This window comes from Antedon mediterranea, chromosome 6 (genome assembly GCF_964355755.1).
Source record: "Antedon mediterranea chromosome 6, ecAntMedi1.1, whole genome shotgun sequence".
Taxonomy (NCBI): Eukaryota; Metazoa; Echinodermata; class Crinoidea; order Comatulida; family Antedonidae; genus Antedon; species Antedon mediterranea.
This window is the reverse complement of record NC_092675.1, coordinates 16,135,289-16,155,980: the sequence shown is the minus strand read 5'-3', so window position 1 is coordinate 16,155,980 and position 20,692 is coordinate 16,135,289. Positions and strand designations below refer to the sequence as shown.

The 20,692-nt window shown below is 32.4% G+C and overlaps 1 protein-coding gene across 1 annotated transcript; it reads right to left on the bottom strand.

Moving 5' to 3' along the window:
- Nucleotides 1-3,111: 3,111 nt before the first annotated feature.
- LOC140052443 (patched domain-containing protein 3-like) lies at nt 3,112-19,182 on the bottom strand. Its single transcript, XM_072098054.1, has 18 exons — nt 19,103-19,182; nt 17,517-17,760; nt 15,834-15,901; nt 15,336-15,458; nt 14,070-14,211; nt 13,528-13,622; nt 13,020-13,140; nt 12,165-12,288; nt 11,753-11,862; nt 10,970-11,284; nt 10,581-10,718; nt 9,339-9,665; nt 7,230-7,388; nt 6,883-7,008; nt 6,334-6,478; nt 6,119-6,240; nt 5,387-5,640; nt 3,112-3,376 (listed from the first exon to the last, which is right to left on the bottom strand). The coding sequence occupies exons 1-18, from the start codon at nt 19,180-19,182 to the stop codon at nt 3,112-3,114; spliced, it is 2,958 nt and encodes a 985-aa protein (XP_071954155.1).
- Nucleotides 19,183-20,692: the final 1,510 nt, after the last annotated feature.

Genomic DNA, 20,692 nt, shown 5'->3' with positions numbered 1-20,692 from the left:
TAAGTAGGATTAAACAAATATGAAGAAACGAATATATCTATATGTCGTAAAACTGTTTCATGACATTAAGCCTTACTACTGTATTTACCAAATTAAAGTTAACAATTTACAATCGTAGAAGGGAAGTGTGGAGGGGAGGAAGGGGTGAGTTGGGGTACACGCTCTGCGTCCAATCATGCTGGTAGGTCTCTACTATGAGTTAAGTTTTGAGTTTAGGTTAGTTGTAGACTTACCGAACTCAGCGAGTCAGGTGTTAATATATCATGGCTGGTTATGATTAATTCTTCAGTAAATGGATCTTTGTAATTCTCTTGAATGTGTCTATAGTACGCTTGATTTGGTGAGTCTTCTGACACCCACAGTTTGTCTCCTCTATGCTCCTCCTTTAGGACTGTAATTCCGAATCCAAGTAGGAACGTTACTAACAGACAGACACCAATGCAAGTATACGGGTTTCTTCCAGTAAACCATCCAATTCTATCATCAAATTTGAGATTAAGATTTTATAGACAACGAAAAGACCTATTTCGATATACATTAGGGTATTCAAGATATATATATATATATATATACTCTCATTGACAAGAACCTTACGTCCACTCACGTTTAAAGTGGGGGTATTTCTCTGTTTTTAAGAAACATACACAGAGATAATCTTCCTTTTAAATTGAAATTAATAATGTGAACGCATAGACTCTATAGTTTATAGTATGCCTATAGTATGTAATTAAAAGGTTTACCGTACTTACCTGTAAAATAACTTTTGGAGAGCTGTCGAAATAACTCGACTTACATTTATTAGACATACCATCGTTCCTTATTTAGGCCTAGTATAATGTTTACAATACACTACGTAATATCTCGAAGTTTCGGTTGTTGTATAATAACCGTCCTATGGAGTAATGATTTGCAACTAAAGTTAATTTATTTAAGAATTTAAGCCAGGACAGTCAAATATGATTGGTCAATCACAGCACATGACTGATAGGAACGGTAGAAAAAAATAGATAATCCGTACGCCCCCTATTATCTTAATTTACTTTAAATCCCGCCATGATAATTGAAGTTCGATAAAACAAACAAAAAACAAACAAAATAAAAAACAACATTTAATTATGTACTTCTTATAATATTATTGTTTTTAATTATAGTATAGATTCGCTGTATAGTATGCCAGCTATCCTCCTACTTAATTTAAAAAAAAGATATTATAATATGAGAATGTTTTGGATCGTCTAATCTTAAACAATTTCTCAATATTTAAAGGCTTAATGGAATAAACCACCTTCTGAAAGAATGATAATATTGTATATGTATTTTTTTCCATTTCAATCTTGTGTGGTTTTCAGGTATGCAACAACTAATATTAGTTGCCTGTCTCGCGTGTTACAAGACAGACATATCTATACAAATGTTAAACTTTATTCTCCTTTTGTTACTAATTGTATTATTGTTATCTCAAAGCATGTTGGTGATATTATTTCAATAATAATTTAATTTGTCTGCCTTCGCTGGAATTCTTTACACTACTAATTATTCCGTTTTTATAAAAGATGAACTAACATTGAACTAAACTAATAATCCTGCTTGTTTGTGTGAATCAAACTTTACACTATGGGCAAACATGAAATCAGTTTACTTTTACACACTTTTTTAGTCAATCGCTTTTATGTTTTTTTTATTTATTTATTTTTTTATTTTATTTCATCATCACCCTAGAGTGACCAAATGTCACCATTAACAGGGTTGAAAGTCGTAAAATATAACATATTATATAGAAGCAAAAATCAACAGATAACAAGACAACATTTAAATATCTGACATTAGACAAAACCTTGTGACGGAAACAAGCAAGAGAATAAAAAAAAATATCAACAGATCCATCAAATTTACATAGTGAGTGGTATAACTTAGGCAAACGATTAACAAAACCATTTTTAGTAATATTTACCCTCCCTCTTGATATAGAAAATAAAGCAGGATTACGGAATTGATATTGTGGAACAGAAATAGGAAAGTAAACTTCAAAATTACCATGAAAAATTGAGTTCACAGCCTTAAAAAGAAAAATTAAATCAAATAACTTACGCCTATCCGCTAAATTAATAAGAACGTCTTTGCTAATAGAACCAAATTTACGCACATAAAATCGACAAAACTTGTTCTGTACACTTTGTAATCTAGAAGACTGGGCAAGAGAAATAGAGTTAAAAATAACACTGCAGAATTCAAGATTCGACCTAACTAAAGATTTGTATAAAATAACTAAAGCCTTTTTATCGTTAATATGTCTGCAATGTCTCCAAAGAAAACCCAAAAGTCTATTGCATTTAGAGACTATAAAATCAATATGTTTACAGAAGGTTAATGAACTATCTAAAAAAATACCAAGGTCTTTGTGAACAGAGACTCTTTCAAGTATAATATTCTTAATATAAAAGTCAAAATAGATGGGTTTTTTCTTAAGAGTAAAAGACATTGATTTGCATTTAGAGGCATTGACTGACATATTCCAAGTGTCGCACCAGTGAACGAGTCTGTCAACGTCTTCTTGTAACAACAACATATCATTTAAGGTTTGTATAGACTTAAATAATTTAATATCGTCAGCAAACATAAGAACATTAGAATGACGAGGAACAAAGGAAAAATCGTTGATAAACATAATGAAAAAAAGAGGCCCCAAAATAGACCCCTGAGGCACGCCAGATAAAACTGGAAGCCATTCAGACGCGTTACCATCAAAAGTGACTCTCTGAAACCTGTCCGATAAATAACTTGTAAAAAATAAAATTAAATCGTGATTTAGACCAAATTGTTGAAGTTTGAACAAGAGCAACTTATGGGAGACCCTGTCAAAGGCTTTAGCCATGTCTTTATATACAACTTCGCATTGCCCTTTTGCATTTATTGCGTCATACGCATGTGACAACAGAACAGACAAATTTGTTTCACAAGACCTTCCTGGGTAAAATCCGTGTTGATGGTCACTAATAACTGGTGATATATGTTTAAAAATTTGGTCGTGAACAATTTTTTTCAAATACTTTAGAAATAGTTGGCAATAATGAAAACGGTCTATAATTGCGTACATCAGATTTAGAACCAGCTTTAAAGATACACGTTAGCTTGCTTCCATTTTATCGGAAAACGTTTCTCAGAAATGCATCTTTCAAATAAAATTTTACAAGGGAAAGCAAGAGGTTTGGCAGCTAAAGTAAAAACAATATTACTTAGACCATCATTACCTGAAGCCTTATGAGAATCAATTTCATTAATGTGCTTTTCTATAACCTCCTGATTAAACTCAAGTTTAGATAAGCAATCAATGGGATATTCAGGAAGATTAGGAATATCCAAATCGTTTTTAACAGAACTAAAAACAGAATAAAAAAATTGATTAAGTAAGTTTGCTTTGTCTTTTACAGTGTAAGCTGACTGATTATTAAAATGTAGTTCCGAAGGGATGTTATTATTATTTTATCTTGAGGATTTTATCCAAGACCAAAAACGTTTCGGATTACAACTTAAATGTGTGTTAAAATTCCTATTATGTGGAAGCGTGCTAATGTTGTTCCTATATTCAAAAAGGTTGACAGAAGTAATTTGCTTAAGTATCGTCCAGTGTCTCTTATGTCGGTGATGTGTAAGATGTTGGAAAAACTTGTTTTCCAACAAATTCTTAACCACTGCCAATTTAACAGCCTGTTGGCGAGTCACCGACACGGTTTTCTTCCTGGTCGATCCTGTACCACAGCCTTGGTGTCAGCAACCACTGACTGGTTACATGCACTTGATTCGAAAATGCCAGCCGTTGACCTTACTACTTTTCCAAAAAATTGGAAAAATATGAACATTTCAAAATGAGCTAATATTACTATATGTTCACGTATATAGCGTTGTGTGCACATTTTATAGCGTTATGATCATCTTATGGTGTCTTCTTGTCCAAAAATTAAGGGGTCCAAATTTGCTTATTTCCAAAAATGGAAAATAAGAATATTTCAAAATGAGCTAATATTATTATGTGTACACGTATATAGCAAATCTAGCATTACGTTCTTACATAAAAGCAGTGTAACCCACATCATCATTAATTCAAAAGACATTTATTTATTAAGATGAACAAATCCGGATACTCTCCTGTTGTCATTACCACTGTCCAAATAATACACATTTCAGAATTGTTACAATTATTACATATTTAAATTCATACATGAGGAAGGTAAATACATCTTGTCTAAACTCAAGCTGGTAAACATTATTTAAGCTAGTAATACATAGAATAATTTTAGCCTGTACCATAAGTCTAATAAACATCAAGTAAAACACTGAAGCTAGAACATTCTGAATTACCAACAAACAATATTATAATGATTCGACTAAGGTTAGTGTGTGTTCACTGCCCTTTTGTTCTTTTCTTCATGGCACTACACTCCACTATAACAAAGTCATAGGCCTATACATGACTGCAGTCGCGTGCTCAAATTTGAATTAGTGTTTACCGACCGACTGACCGACCGACCGACCGACCGACCGACATAGTGAGGTGTAGAGTAGTCGCACCCGACTGCTATGCAAAGCAATAAAAACACACACTTGTATGTAGTAATGTTTTGTACAATGTTTTTATTTTATTGATCTTATTTAAAAATTAGTAATAAAAAATAGATATAAAATAATGAACTTGGCCCGGCTTAAATACAATACAAAAGTTGGAAAATCATTCAATAAAAAGAAATAGCTTAAAATAATCAACATGGCGCCCCATAAATACAATAATAAATTTAATTTAAAGAAAATGATTTAAGTGTAATCATTCAAAAAAAAAGAACTTAAACTTAATAATAAACTTGAATACAATAAAAAAACAAATTAGAAACAATTAATAACGAAAATTAAATAAGTGTAATCATTCAATATACAAAATAATATAAGCCTATTGTGAAAAAGTGGTGGGTCCTGCCGTTTTGCAATACTGTACTTCCTTTAACACAGTACTATATTATGTGCTTACACTTTTAATCTCATAGTAGGCAGATACACAAAAAAAGAACGCAATAAATAGAATACGACGTGTTTGTAGTGAGAACATCAACTTTTTATAATGAGATATTTATCCAGTAAAGCTTAAATTATTATATACAGTTAACATGTAGAAACATATATGGTACATGTCTGATGACGTTGTCCGATTTTACTATTGATTTCGCATCTCACATGACGTCAGATCTCAATGATTACGACAGATCAATTTTTAGAATTGTTTTTTTTTTCACAATCCAGATATTTTGGAGTTTTAATATACGTTGGCCATAGGAAATACCTCTTTTCACTATTAAAGCATTTTTAAACGTTTTGTGTGTTGCTTTCTACACCCTCATACGCTGGATTATCAAATTGAGCTTTGTCTGCAAGATTATTAGCTTCGATAATAATACTACTGTCATTATTGCCATTTAAGCCACTACTGTTTACACCAACACTCCTTGTCCTGGTTTCTGTGACGTTGTTTTCCACGCCGACGCTATCTGGTGACTCGCCTGCAGATGGGTACGGTTCAGGACCGAACCAACTAAGTAAAACTGGTAATAGCACGAGACCATGAAACAAGCCGAAAATAACAACTAGGAGAAATATCTTAAAATAGAAGAAACAGAATGAATATTAAATATGTTGACACATGTTGAAACATTATATAATCCATAATTTATCTTCTACATCATTGACAGAAATTAAATTTAAAAAATGTCCAACTCTCTCGATATTTTAAAACATCTAAAAAAAAACCAAAAATACAATTTCTCTCGATATTTTGGATAGGCATAAATTCTCTATAGACATTGATAAGAGAATATAAAACATACTAATATCGGCCCGTTTAATGCTTATAATCAATGTATGCGTTGTTTAAAAGTGAAATAACGAGTTGCCAACGCATTTTTCGCCTTCGGCACGCATTATAGATGCATTATATTTTTAGGTTTTTCATAGCGCCCTCTATGGGTTGATGTAGTATTATAGCGACCTCTATTGTTTCATAAAACCTTCAGATATTTCATTTTTCTAAGTTGGGAGGTCTGAAATGTATTTCAGTAAATAAATGATGATGGCTTACCTTGAAAAATGTCCTGAACACGTAAGACGTGGAAAGTGATAACAGAGCAAACGCAAGAAAAGTACTAAAACCACCGTTAAACACTGCTGATCCAATATTTTGTAATGTTTTTAGTACACGATCTGTTAAAATGCACACAATGTGGTTAATAATATAACAGGTAAACGTTAAACAATATTTCAAAATAAAATACACAATTTACTGATGAAACTTACCATTTCTTGTTCCGGTCACCGTCATAAACATATGTCCAATATGAGCAGCATAATCAACGGCGATCCCAATGGACAGAATCAACTGAATGGTCACTACTACATCAATTGTCAAGCCCCAATGATGGACGAATCCAGCTAGATCAACCTATATGTACGATAAATATCTGTATCAGTTTCATCTACCTCAGTAAAAACCTTTATAATATTAATTAACATAATTATATCACTATAAACCGCTGTGATGTACCCAAATATGGTAGTGATATGCCCAAGATAATCATGTCCATATATGGGCACATCACATTCTTTTGTCACATTTGTATAGTGTGGACAGAGCTTAACTGTCATTGCTAGTCACTCAACATTGCATCATCATCTTCTTTATAGTCAAAATCATCATTATAAATATCATCGTCATTAACCGATTCATTTCGAGAGACATCGTCAACAGGATTACAAGAGGGTGACCGATCGAAGCGAGGTGCCCCTCTAGTTACAATATTTCTTATTATCACTATTATATCGCCATACATAATGTACTTTACTCACCAGAGTAAGCATAACTGCAAGAAATACGAGAAGACATGCTTTTAGGTTTGCAAGTAGTAAAAGAATAATTAAAAAGACACAAACACAAGCCAGACCTAGATTACGAAACAATTCTTCTTGAATAACCTACATTATAAATCAAAAAAGATAATTGAAACATGTATGATAATCTTTTGTATATATAATTGCTGTGTTCATTTGTTATTTATTTTAACAGTGGCTAGAATTGTATTCATCGACAAAACATTTGAGATTTTTTCATCTGACCACATTGAGGATGGTGAAGAGGTTAGATAAAAGCACTGGTTAGCAACACATTGAAATATAATTTAGGAGTATATGCCTACCTTGTTTGACTCATATTGTATGTAATTCTCCGAGAAAGCAAATGCATACCCATCCCCTTCAAATTCGAAGTTGGCAGTAAATTCTTGAATTGAGTCCATTGCATCAACTTCTTCTGTCGATCCTTTTAAAACGATGTGCGCAAACGAGATACGGGAGGACTATAAAGAAATAATTAGTTAATCTTCTTACTTTGATTACGGATTTTTCTTGTAATAAAAATTGTGTACTAATGATTCGTCATGAATATTTAGAATGACTTTACACCTAGTATATAAGCCTAGCTTATTATTGTCTACGTTCTCCATCTATTGACATGCTTACACTAACTAAAAAGGCAATAAACTGTAACAAAACATCTTGATATCTTGAGTTCTCCATCTTAACTCTAGGCCTATACTAACTTATAGTACTGTAATATAATGTTGGGTTGTTGAGGTACTAATGAAAGACTCTAACTCGCTTGACTGTCGTAACACATATATTATTTATTCAGTATAATACTTCAGTACAATATACAACTATAAGTATAGATAAGGAACGGACAATCAATGATGCTGTCGGTGAGGTGTGAAGTGTGTAGGTCTGCTGTGAGGTGTGTGCTCCGTGAGGTGGCTGTAAGGTGTGTGCTCCGTGAGGTGGCTGTAAGGTGTGTCTGGGCCTTTCTGAAACTTGGGAGTATATTGGCTCAGTTCAATTGCATAATGTCATTACATCATCTGTGAGGGTAACGATTGGTCCTAAGTTGATCCAGGGGTGTTTAAGTGGGAATGATTAACGGTGTCATAAGGTATTTCTGTGATGGATGACACTGTCAAATTTGTACTTAAATAGTGTCAATCACTCCTGGTTTTAACGATGGGAAAGTCACAAAATTAAGCTAAGTGTTTTCTTTAGGGACTCTATTATAAACTAAATGGTCATTAAAACATCTGGACAAACTCTCCTTTGGACTTTCTGGGTCAAGTTTGTGAACCTATCTGAATTCCGATACAAAGGTCAATTTCTTAAATATAAAAGTATATCTTTATATCACATCCCTCTGTTTCCCTTTTTTTTTTTTTATCTATTTAACATATAAAAATGGTTATAATAGTGGCATGCAAAATTAAAGTTATATAAAAGAAAAAAACATTATTATACATATATGCAAAAATTGAGTTAGCCAAAACCATTGACTCTGAAGTGTAACCTTATCACTTTCACTCTCTCTCTTCTCTCTCTTAAAAAAAATGAAATTAAAAATGAATTTGGTATAAAAATTCCGGAATTTATATAAAATTTGAAACAAAAAATGTATAAAAAACAAAAGTGTTCTTCAAGATCGACATAATTGTGGGTCCGTTGCTTTGGAGGCATGCTACACTCGGATTACCGAAATATAAACATCACAACGGTTGGGTTTCCCTAAAAAACATCGGTCAAGAAGTCGACTCTCGTTAATTATTATATTAATTATTGCCCGGGTCTTCCACCATGTAATATAATGTTGGGTTGTTGAGGTACTAATGAAAGACTCTAACTCGCTTGACTGTCGTAACACATATATTATTTATTCAGTATAATACTTCAGTACAATATACAACTATAAGTATAGATAAGGAACGGACAATCAATGATGCTGTCGGTGAGGTGTGAAGTGTGTAGGTCTGCTGTGAGGTGTGTGCTCCGTGAGGTGGCTGTAAGGTGTGTGCTCCGTGAGGTGGCTGTAAGGTGTGTCTGGGCCCTTCTGAAACTTGGGAGTATATTGGCTCAGTTCAATTGCATAATGTCATTACATCATCTGTGAGGGTAACGATTGGTCCTAAGTTGATCCAGGGGTGTTTAAGTGGGAATGATTAACGGTGTCATAAGGTATTTCTGTGATGGATGACACTGTCAAATCTGTACTTAAATAGTGTCAATCACTCCTGGTTTTAACGATGGGAAAGTCACAAAATTAAGCTAAGTGTTTTCTTTAGGGACTCTATTATAAACTAAATGGTCATTAAAACATCTGGACAAACTCTCCTTTGGACTTTCTGGGTCAAGTTTGTGAACCTATCTGAATTCCGATACAAAGGTCAATTTCTTAAATATAAAAGTATATCTTTATATCACAGTACACTTACAATAATTTCAAGAGACGTGCTATTGTCAAAAATGACATCAGCTTTAAACGTATCACCACCGGTGGGGTCAAGCAGGAATTCATTCACCCATAACACAAATGCTTCATGTGTGTCAGGCCACATAGTTTCGTTATTGTATTCTTGTTCATTCCACTTATTTGTTTGAATCCACTGTTCGAACTCTTCGTACCAATTCGAAAAAGAATTGGAATCAATAAATTTATTGTTGATAGCATCGTTATACAAAGTGTTGACTGCAGATCTTTCACTGAAAAGGTCTACGTTATTTAGATATATTGCTGATGGAACACCGTTTTCTGGATAATACTATTAAAGGAAGAAGACAAATATCCTTTGAAATTAACAGAGCTGGGTATAAAGTCGATTTTCCACTTGGCGAATATGTTCGCGCGAATCGAAAGCAATTCAGCCAAAGGGATTTGGAAGATTGAAACATGAAAACGCATGCGTATAAGCTGGCGCTTTCGATTAGCGCGAATAATTTCGCCTAGTAGAAGATAGGCTTTAAGCTTAAAGATGTATTGTCCCTCTGACTAATTCCCAAAAAATTATGAAAAAAAAGATTTCGAAAAAAAAGTGGGTCATTTTGAAGTATCATAATAGTTATTAACTTTCACCAAAAATTAGTCGAAAAAAATATCATTTAACTGAAATACAGTCTTTTATTTGTTCAAAAAATAACTTTGACTTCCAGTCAAAGTTTTCGATCAAAACATATCTCATAATGCAACGCGCCTGTTTGGCTACTCTGTATGCATAATCATAAAACTTCCTCGCGATCTGTGTGAAAACACCTTCTTAAACGTGAAAAGTTGTAAACAATCCTAATTAGCATCATGCATAATGCATACTCGTGGTTTGAAATCTTTGTTTAATTTCGCTCGCGACGATTTTCCAGACGAAATGTATTCAAACTAATTTACCTGTTAATTACATAAACTTGTTCTTTTTGGCTCAAATGTTCGACTTTTTTTGTGTTTCAAGGGACAATACATCTTTAAAAAATGAAATTAAGATATACTTTTTGAATCAGCCATTTTAAATAGTACTCGATGAAAAAAACCTTTGTAACATCGCGCAAACAGAAATAATCCACTCGTAATGTGTGTGGAGGTGTATCAGGCATATACAGTATTCAATTGTTTGTTTTTAATAGACCTATGTTATTAGAATATCCAATAATAGTTATTATTACTACTGGTATATTAATGATAGACTTACAATGTCATTAACTTCTAGAACATATGTTGCGTAACTGTCTGAAGGCAAAAACCACCTAAAATTGAAAAACTGTTCTAAATCTATAAAACCCCAAATTCCAAATCCAAGTAAAACAGCAGTAATAATCACTACCACAATCTGGAATTAAAAAAAAAACAATTGGTATGTTTAGTTTTTGTTGGTTTATGTTGTTTTGTGAAGGTATGTTTTAGTATTTTGATGTTGTACGGTGATATCACACAATATAATTTTGTTTAGAATAATTGATATCGACGTCTACTTTTGCAAGCGTCTTGTTGAGCCGATATCTTTCCTTAAAAAACCTTTAAACGTTGGTGTAATTCGAAATTAATCATATTTACACACATATATATAGCTTAATGTATTACCTTAACTGGAGTTTTTATTAGCAGAGGCGAGTAAATTTCGTCAAAGACTATTTGAAATCTATTTTTCTGGCCACATTCAGACGGTTTATAATCGTCTCCATGTTGATAACAGCAGCAACAAGCGTCACGTTTATTGTTAACGCGTCGCATGTCTAAACAAAGCATCGGCGTAAAGAACATGATACTGAAGAAAAACAAGAAAATGATACCGATGCCACAGAAAACGCAAAAGGAACGCAAAGCTGGTAGAATAGTTGTTGCTCCAATCAAGAACGCACTGATGTCGGTTACAGATGTAACAGTGACTGCTACGCCCTGAATATAATTTAAAAAAATATTAAGTTGACAAACAAAAGTATACATATTTAATTATTATTATTTATTTCAGTGTTAGCGAAATAAGACTCCTTATAAGACTGTTCGTCTTATAAGGATTAAGCTTATAGTTATGCACGTCATATAACATAGATCGATATTATTCCATTATTATACATTTACAAGGGTTATGTTATGGATCAGTTTCATTATAATATTGTTCGACTGCTTAGAACAAATGTACATAAAGTGTTTTCTGTTTAATCATTTAAAATGTTGCAAAAGGAAAATTTAAAGATTTTTAGAGATATAGTTTACTATGTATGTAATGTCTTTTGGAAACTCATCCATACATCCCTTTTGGCTTACTTGACATTCTACACATAAACAATGATTGTAACAAGGTTTTTTTCTTGTGATGTTTTACTTTCTGTGGAACAATAAAATGAATTGATTCGTTATACTTACTGCATGTTTTAGTGCTAGCGAACATTGTTCGGGAATTGACATTTTCTTTTCGTCTTTGCTCAGATTATCCCATGACTGAACTATTACAAACATGTCATCAACACCAATACCTAACAACAAATAAAAACCATTAGTTCACTCATATTATCGCTTCTTTTAAAATTAGGGAGTCAAATGTGTCTATGTCGTCAGGGATGTCGTTTTGTATACAATATTATTGTTAGACATTAGATTATACTAGATATTATTCACAAATATGATGTAAGCAAATAAAAATGTTTGGAGTACGCATACATCAAGCCTATAATGTTTATCATTTATAAGCAATTGTTTTAATGTACATTTTTTGTTTTTAATTTGTGAAATAAATAATAAGATCTCGTTATTTGTTGTCAATAGAATGTATTCTTACCGAGTAATAGAAATGGCAGGACGGAGTGGACTGGTGTATAGATGAGACCAATCATAGAACAAAATCCAATTGCTACAACTATGGAAAACCCGACGGTAGCAACACCGCATATCGCAATGTACACCTATAATTTGAAAAAGGTAGTAAAATGTTGTATTTTAACATAAACACCTATCCATATTCAGTAAAGGTAAAGTAAAAGTACATCAAAAAGCATTCTTCATGATATAATTTCTCCACATTAATTGTCACCATTATAGCTATTGTGCACCATATTATTTCTCCACAGTAACTGTCAACATTATAGCCATTCGTCACCATACTATTTTCAACAGTAACTGTCAAAATTATAGCCATTCTTAACCATACTATTTTCCACAGTAACTGTCAACATTATAGCTATTCGTCACCATACCTTTTTCCACAGTAACTGTCAACATTATAGCCATTCTTCATCATATCATATCTACACAATAATTGTCAACATTATAACCATTCTTTACCACCAGTTTGACAGTTGTGGTATCAATCTTATTCGATTTGTTATCTTGAACCCTTATGATGCTAAGAGATACATGTGAAACACATGTGATGTTGTATTACCAAATATTCCTATGATACTTGGCAAATCTAGATACAGAGTGACTTGTCATACTTAACTATAATTATTGAGAATCAAAATCATGATTTGTAGGCCTACTATTTTTATTTTGCTCGTAAACATTATTATACTTTTTAAAATTTGTTTATAGGCTTACTTGATTGCTTTATTGTGTGTTTATTTGATTTAGTTTATATTTCCTCTTTGGTTCATTGCATTATTTAGTGATGAAATAGATAAAATAGAATACTTACTCTATGCTCAACTAACGTGAACTTGCTCAACATAATTATAATGTACACGAGTAAAAGTGCGTAACCAAACACAAGAATCATCAGATCGCCATTTATCGCGTTTGCTGATTCAGTATCAAAACTAGAAAATAAAATAGACTTTAGTGGTTTTTAAATATGAAAGTAACTAAACTAAATAGAAAATGTAATTGTTACGGTGCTCTATGATACTAATAATAAATACTGTAATACCTAATATATAAATAGTAATATGTTATTATATATATGTTAAATATGTTAATGTACAATCAGAAAAATTAAACACTTTAAATTGTAATAAAAATTGTCATGTTAATACAATAAAGTTTTTTGATATAAAATATACAAAAAAATGCAATGGATCAGGGCCGTTGGCTTTATAAGGCCGACTTTAAACCGTACACTGCAATCGCGAAACTTCACAGAGTCTTGAAACCTTCACAACATTAAAATTAGTATTTTATTGCTGCAGTCTACTGGATCATTTTACCTCGTATATGCAAGAACGTAGACATTCATATCTTCGTAGTCAGACGTTCCAATTTCAATAAATTCCGTTTCCCAATCCTCGGCATCTCTATCAACCTATAATAATCAACATTTTAATGTTAAATTTGTGCTTAAGCTTTGTCTACTGCACTATCAAACATTATGTGATAAAAAAATGTGATTTGCCCATATATGGACATGATGTCATATTTGGGCATATCACTACCATATTTAGGCACATCACACTTTTTTTTGTCAAACTAGTTTGATATGTGTAGACAGAGCTTTAGTTATGATAATCTCAACAACGGCGACAATAGGAGAATAAAAGGGATCCTCTAATATGTTATAAAACCCAGAGTATTATCTTTCAACTGATTTGTCAAGGAATGGAATAATAGCAGAGAATTACGATTATTGATTGCACGTGGTATGAACACGAGCGAATGTTGTAAGATACTTCTTCAGGCGCTCATACCGGCATGTACAACTTCTAAACACCTTTATTGTTTTTGTCTAAACTTAGAGATTACCAGTACTTACCTGCCTGCCTTCCGATTCGTCAAATTCCTTATTGTCCGTTAACCCATAGATGACTCGAGACGCTTTAGCTCCTGTGATGTAAGTTTCATTATCAACGCCACCCAGTAACGATGACAGCTTTAGTGTCCGCTGTGTTACAAGACTGGTAAAAACAATTCATTATAATGATCAATTCTTTCATTCACTGATAATAAAATCTAGTTTTTATGGCCTTAATAGGAGGTCTTTACAAGAAGGGGATGTCACCCGGAATGTCACCTGGTTTGAGTAATCAGATTGTTTATTTATTACTTTGGCCTGACAAACAAGAGGAAACAATGAAAGTGAAATGTAAGGAAATAAGTATATAAAAAATAAACCATGGTGAAAAGTAAAATATGTAGGCCTAGTTGTATAATTAAAATCTATTTGGCCTCATGACACATATCTGCATCTTCCCTGGTTGCAGAGCCTTGTCGCTTCATAAGCTGAAATAGTTGTTATCGAGCAGTTACTGTACTTTATAGTCTGGTACATGAGAGTGGTCTACCCACTTATTTGTTTTAAAAGTTTAAAAAAAGATTTCATTGAATTTTGTTTTCATACGCATCCAACAGCGAGCACCAACTCGCCAATTAGGGTACAGGATAGATAAACTATTTATAATTTATCGTGCATATCGTGCTTTGGGCGAAGAAAACTAACTGGTAGGCTACACCATGTGCATTATTTTTCCCTGCAAGCATTGACCTTGATAGCTGAATTGGTGTATAGAAATTAAAAATCTAATCTAATAATTCGTTTCATATCATGATACAATATAAGTTATTGTGACTATTAGTTAAGAAACATTGTCCTTGTAACCCGGATGTTGGCTTGACGTAATCAATATAAATTCCAGATTAATCCCTTCAATCTTCCTACTAGTACAGTAGAATGATATGTAATACCTACTACTACTACTACCTATTATATGGAAGGTCATGGAATGAAGTTTAGAAAAGCATATGTAGCCTGTACCGTTCATTAATATAAATACAAACAAACAAATACAAAAGTGGGTAAGCATTTATGAATTGCCTCACTTTTTCGAAGTTTGTACAATATCAAACTTATAACTTTGTATAGTTTTTAAAAAGAGGCCTAACTGTATTTGTTTATCGCATGTTTTCTGCCTTTAATGACATTTTTAACTCTAATTTCAATTGTATTGCTTGTAATCTTGTTCTTTTGTATATTATTATTGAAATTGATTTTGGCCAAATATAATAAATACCTGATAAATACCTGATTAAATCTGACTCATTATTGATTTTTTTAATGATATCCTCTTGTGTCAAACTCTCTATAACAGTTCTGTTGAATCCCCAAAGTTCCAGTATACTTGAGACGTAACAATCGCCACCAAACCTTTGTTTAGAGACAAAAAGATCAATATGAATGATTACGTATACATTCATTTATGTATTATTGTTGTTTACATCCGACATGTTGTATGTATACGATTGCAAATATTAATAATAGAGGTCGGCCAATCATTAGTCGGTAAACCTGGAGATTACTATTAATTCCATGGTTTAACGTTAAAGAACCAATCTATCAAATCTTTCCACGAACTATCTTTTAATTGTTATATAAAAATTGTCTTTCCACATTCTTTATATCCAATGTGGTTTACGTATAAGAAAAATGTGTATTTACAGTGGTAACCAAATCAATTTAAATATATGCATATTAAAATTCAAATCAGAACCTTTATTATAATTAAAATTATATACAATATACCTAGCGCAGATGGACTCCCAGCTTTTACCGACATTTATTGCTTTTACCTCTTCATCTATTTTTAACATCTACAAAAGAAAGAAATATCAAATATAACATGGAAACAATTACAGTGATTGACACAATGTATGTTATGCAATGGACTACTCATTAATGAACCTTAATACCATTTTATTTCCAATTTATAGTATTGCCTAAAATTGTCTGAAATATTTATTTTCATGTTTTATGAATAATATACCACTAATAAAACATTTAAGATATAGGCCTAATAGATTGTTGAAACTGTCACTTTCATAGTTGATTGAAATATTAAAGTACATATGTCACGATACACCACTACGACGTTTATATTTTTTGTAATTACTAATTAATACAAACGTTGTGAAGCAACTGTCAGTAAGTATTTGTATATGTATATAGCTAACAGTACCCAAACGTAAAGTAAGAAATTAGCGCTCCAAATGGCGACCAAAAATGTCGTAAAAAAATACGTATTTACAGTATTGTCAACATAACATAACATAACATAAATCTCTTTATTCTTTGCATAAAAACAAACAAAAACAAGCAAGCAATGAGTAAAACATATTTTTAACAATGAAAGGGACCTCCAAGAAACCCCAAGGGGCTTGTGATAGGCCCACTAAAAACTAGTTACATTAATTAAGCTACCGTAAAAAGAATAAATAAACAAATTAATAAATAAATGAATAAATAATTAAATAAATAAATAAATAAGATAGACGAATAGACCAAATTATAAATGGGGACGCGCATTGTTAGGGAATACCATTGCCAGGACAACCAAATACCAGATGAGGTTCAAAACAGAAGCAGAAATGTTAAATGTGCCCGGCCATATAGGCCATGCCAACAAACTGTACATTACATTATACATACACATGCATGCATGAAATCATGGCATAATATAGACATTAGCTTAGTATAAATTAATATAAATTAATAAAAGAAAGTTTATATTTCTTCTTAAAAATAGCCAACGATGAAGCTTGTTTGAGCGTCAAAGTATTGCAATACTATATCTAAAGGTTTAATGTTATCCCCAAGAACGCATAAATTTACCGACTTGTGTTAAACCAAATAATTATACTGAGACTGATTGGATTGTTCCATTCATCGCAAATTAATACATTGTATAAATGTATATTAAATCTATCAAAATAGATCGAAAATCCGAATCGGCTTGTCTTCAACATAATATGATGCTGTACTCTGTAGATTTTTAGCCGGTTTTCAGCTATTAAAAACAATAATCGTAGAGACAGATAAATGCGAAGCATTCTCGTATTAGTGTACAGGTATTTTTTCAGCATCGACATCCATTAGACAGTGTATACTACGATCGGAAAACACCCCTATTTGGGCAAAACGTTGAACCTAATTTTAATCGTCAATAACTAATTATCTAACTCAACTTAATTAGCAAACAGGGTTATGTTAGGTGGTTAAAATCAGTACCGAACGTATAAACCAACTTTATGCCTATATACCATCGAGTAAAAATTCTAGAAGTAACGCGCGATTTACCGAATTTTGCCCTTACGTAAATGTATATATAGAAGGTCATGGTTATGAATGATGTTGGCAGTGATGCTATGTTAGCTAAAAATGTTGGAATTATATTGGACAAATATATCTTGAATCATTTATTCTACTTACAGCTTTCAATGATTCTGGCGTTAACATATTTTTATTTTCAAAAACAAGCAACTCGTAGAAAGGATCTTTGTAGTTATTACTGACATAATCAAAGTAGTTCTGGTTGTCTGATTCTGAGGGTATCCATAATTTTTCTCGTCTATTTTCTTCATTTATCAACAGTAATCCCGTCCCAAAAATAATCGTTACAGCAATAGATATGACAATGCATACGGATGGATATCTACCAATAAAAGATCCGATTCTAAGGGAAAAAAGGTAAAGTTATTCATGGCTTTACAATTATGTAGAATAAGTAAGTAAGTAAGTAAGTAAGTAAGTAAATAAGTAAGTAAGTAAGTAAGTTAGTAAGTAAGTAAGTAAGTAAGTAAGTAATTAAGTAAGTAAGTAAGTAAGTAAGTAGGTAAGTAAGTAAGTAAGTAGGTAAGTAAGTAAGTAAGTAAGTAAATAAGTAAGTAAGTAAGTAAGTCAGTAAGTAAGTAAGTAAGTAAGTAAGTAAGTAAGTTCATTGTCATTTGTATATAAAACACATGTACATTTAAATGAATAAATAGAAAAACTACATGATGAAACTATCCTCCGGCGGACACCACCCCGGTACTTCTATAAACTGGTTTCGATGTTGGTTAAAAACTGGACACCATTCCGTGCAACTGTAACTACAGCGACACGATTACATGATACCGAAACTGGCTACAGCGATAGATGAATTATTTTAAAGAAAAGACGAAATTCTTACTATACTATAGATATATATTATATTTACAGTCATGTAATACATCAGAAATTAGTTTTTAATGCTATTTCTTGTACATTTGTATTTCCATGGATATGAATTTTTAAATAATATAATTTTTGAATAAAATGAAAAATTGAATAATTGCTCCTTGTCACCACTGTTGATTGGCTGTTGCTAATGTGACCCGGATGATGCACTTAAGCTGCTGTTTTTTTTTTGCTGTAATTAGGCTGTACAATAATAACTATACATTGATATCTATGAAATACGTCAAGGTTTAGGGTTATATAATATAATTCCTTTTTGTGAGAAGAGATAAATTTAACAATAAAGGAATTATAACTTATTTTCGTATTTTGAACATGGATGAGTTTAAGCACGGTAGGCATAGCCACTGAAAATAAAGATCCTATACTATGTGGCAGTGGTCAATGATTTTCTCAACAAGAGACTTAGTAGCACTATCACAGTTTCGTTAGTCACTCATTTAGTACCATAATGATACTAAAACAAATTAGTAACTAATGTAACTGTTCGTTACGGTATTACGTATGCCTTCAGTTTAGGATACGAGAAAGAATTGATCAACCTCATAGATAGATTCTATTTAAATGGTTAGAGCCGAGGTTAGAGCTCGGAGTAATCCTGTATATTCTGAATAATTTATAATGATATTCTATGCTATTTTCTCTTTACTTTCATAACACGAAAAGAAAGTACAAAAGGATAAAAGCATTTATAGGTAATAATAAGAATTTAGAAAAACTGTCTGAATTGTTAATGATACTTTAGCTCATTAGGCCTACAAATTCTATGATCTATACAATCAGGTAAACAATATACGAACCTTGAAAACAATTTCTCGAATGTCGATATAACTGCATTACTTATGTGTTTGCAGCAATTCTCGCTTTTCTGAACAGTCATGGCGACTCCGATGTTAACCTACTGTCGATGACAAATGAGTCCGTGTGTATCAAGATTCTACACTCAAATAGAAGAACTACAAATCTGCATTAATTTCAAACGCCAAGTGCCTGAGTCAGGTCCGATATGTACTTTTTGTATCCTATACAATACCTTTGTTAGATATTTAAATGACTATTGACTACGTCGTTTGTTTGTAAATACCTATTATCATTATATACAGCAGAGATTAGCACCAGACCGACTTCATAGACAATTTAGTATTCGTACGAAGATGGGATTTAACGAACTTGTATTTGGAATAATGACGTCAGATAATTTGAAAATAAAATAAATCCGTTATGGAAATTAGAGGATTGTTGATTTAGTGCTTTATATGAATAATGACGTCAATGTTTAATAAATTAGTTTTTAAGTACAGGAATGTAAAATTGAAACCATTTTGAATTGTTGATTGCTGATGAGATTCTAAACGGCGATTCCCTTTTTTCTTCATTTGTTTTTTAAATATTATTTCATTTCCAATCAATAGGCCACCGACTGTGGCAACAATACAAATAAGGCCATATACATGGCTACAGTCGCGTGCGCAAATTTGAGTTAGTGTTTACAGACAGACCGATCGACATAGTGAGCTAAAAGAGTCGCGTTGCACGCGACTAAAGAAGGTTCTCAGCATTTATCATTGTTCGAATAACAGAAGGTGATTCATCATAATATGCGTAAAAAGAAAAAAACAAAATTTATACACAAAATGGCGAAAAGGAACAACGGAAATATGTGCACCAATTGTGCTTTCACTGAATTTAAATACACGGAAACTTCACTATAAATAAGTGCACCTAAATAGAAAGCTGCATACTGAGGATGGACTATTGTCAGTTATTATTTTTAGTTATTACTACTTAATTTTTGTAATTTGTTGTAGCCTATATCTCAGTGACCGACTACTACAGCCAGGGCCGTAGCCAGGATTTGTCAAGAGGGGGGGGGGGGGGGTTTCGGACACTAAGTATTTGGGTCAACCCCCCCTGGGGTGGGGCCTGAGGCGAAGCGAATTTTGTTAAATGACACCCCTAGATGGCCAGAAAAGACACTCTCATGCAGCATGCTACCAATGAGCAAAACGATCGTACTTGGACTCGTGTACTATTTAAACGATAACATGTGTTGTCGTATGTTAGATGCGCGTGCTCTGTGCGGAACCGCCGATTGTTTGATCATTTACTCGGTATTTTATTTTGCGTTCAAGTTCAATGCGAACGTACGTCTAGGAGAAGCCCCGAAAAAAGCACACTGGGTGAAGGCAAATGCAATTCTTATTATAGCTCTATCTATAATATTTATTTACAGCAATTTGTTGAGGAAATTAATTATGCCAATGTAAATAGGTGATATTGATACATTTGAGTACGTATCGGCTGGTGGTCTAGAAAAAAATAATCGGATGCCATAATGTGAACTACAGTACATGATACCATAGATATTATAGTGTAAAATATTAATATTC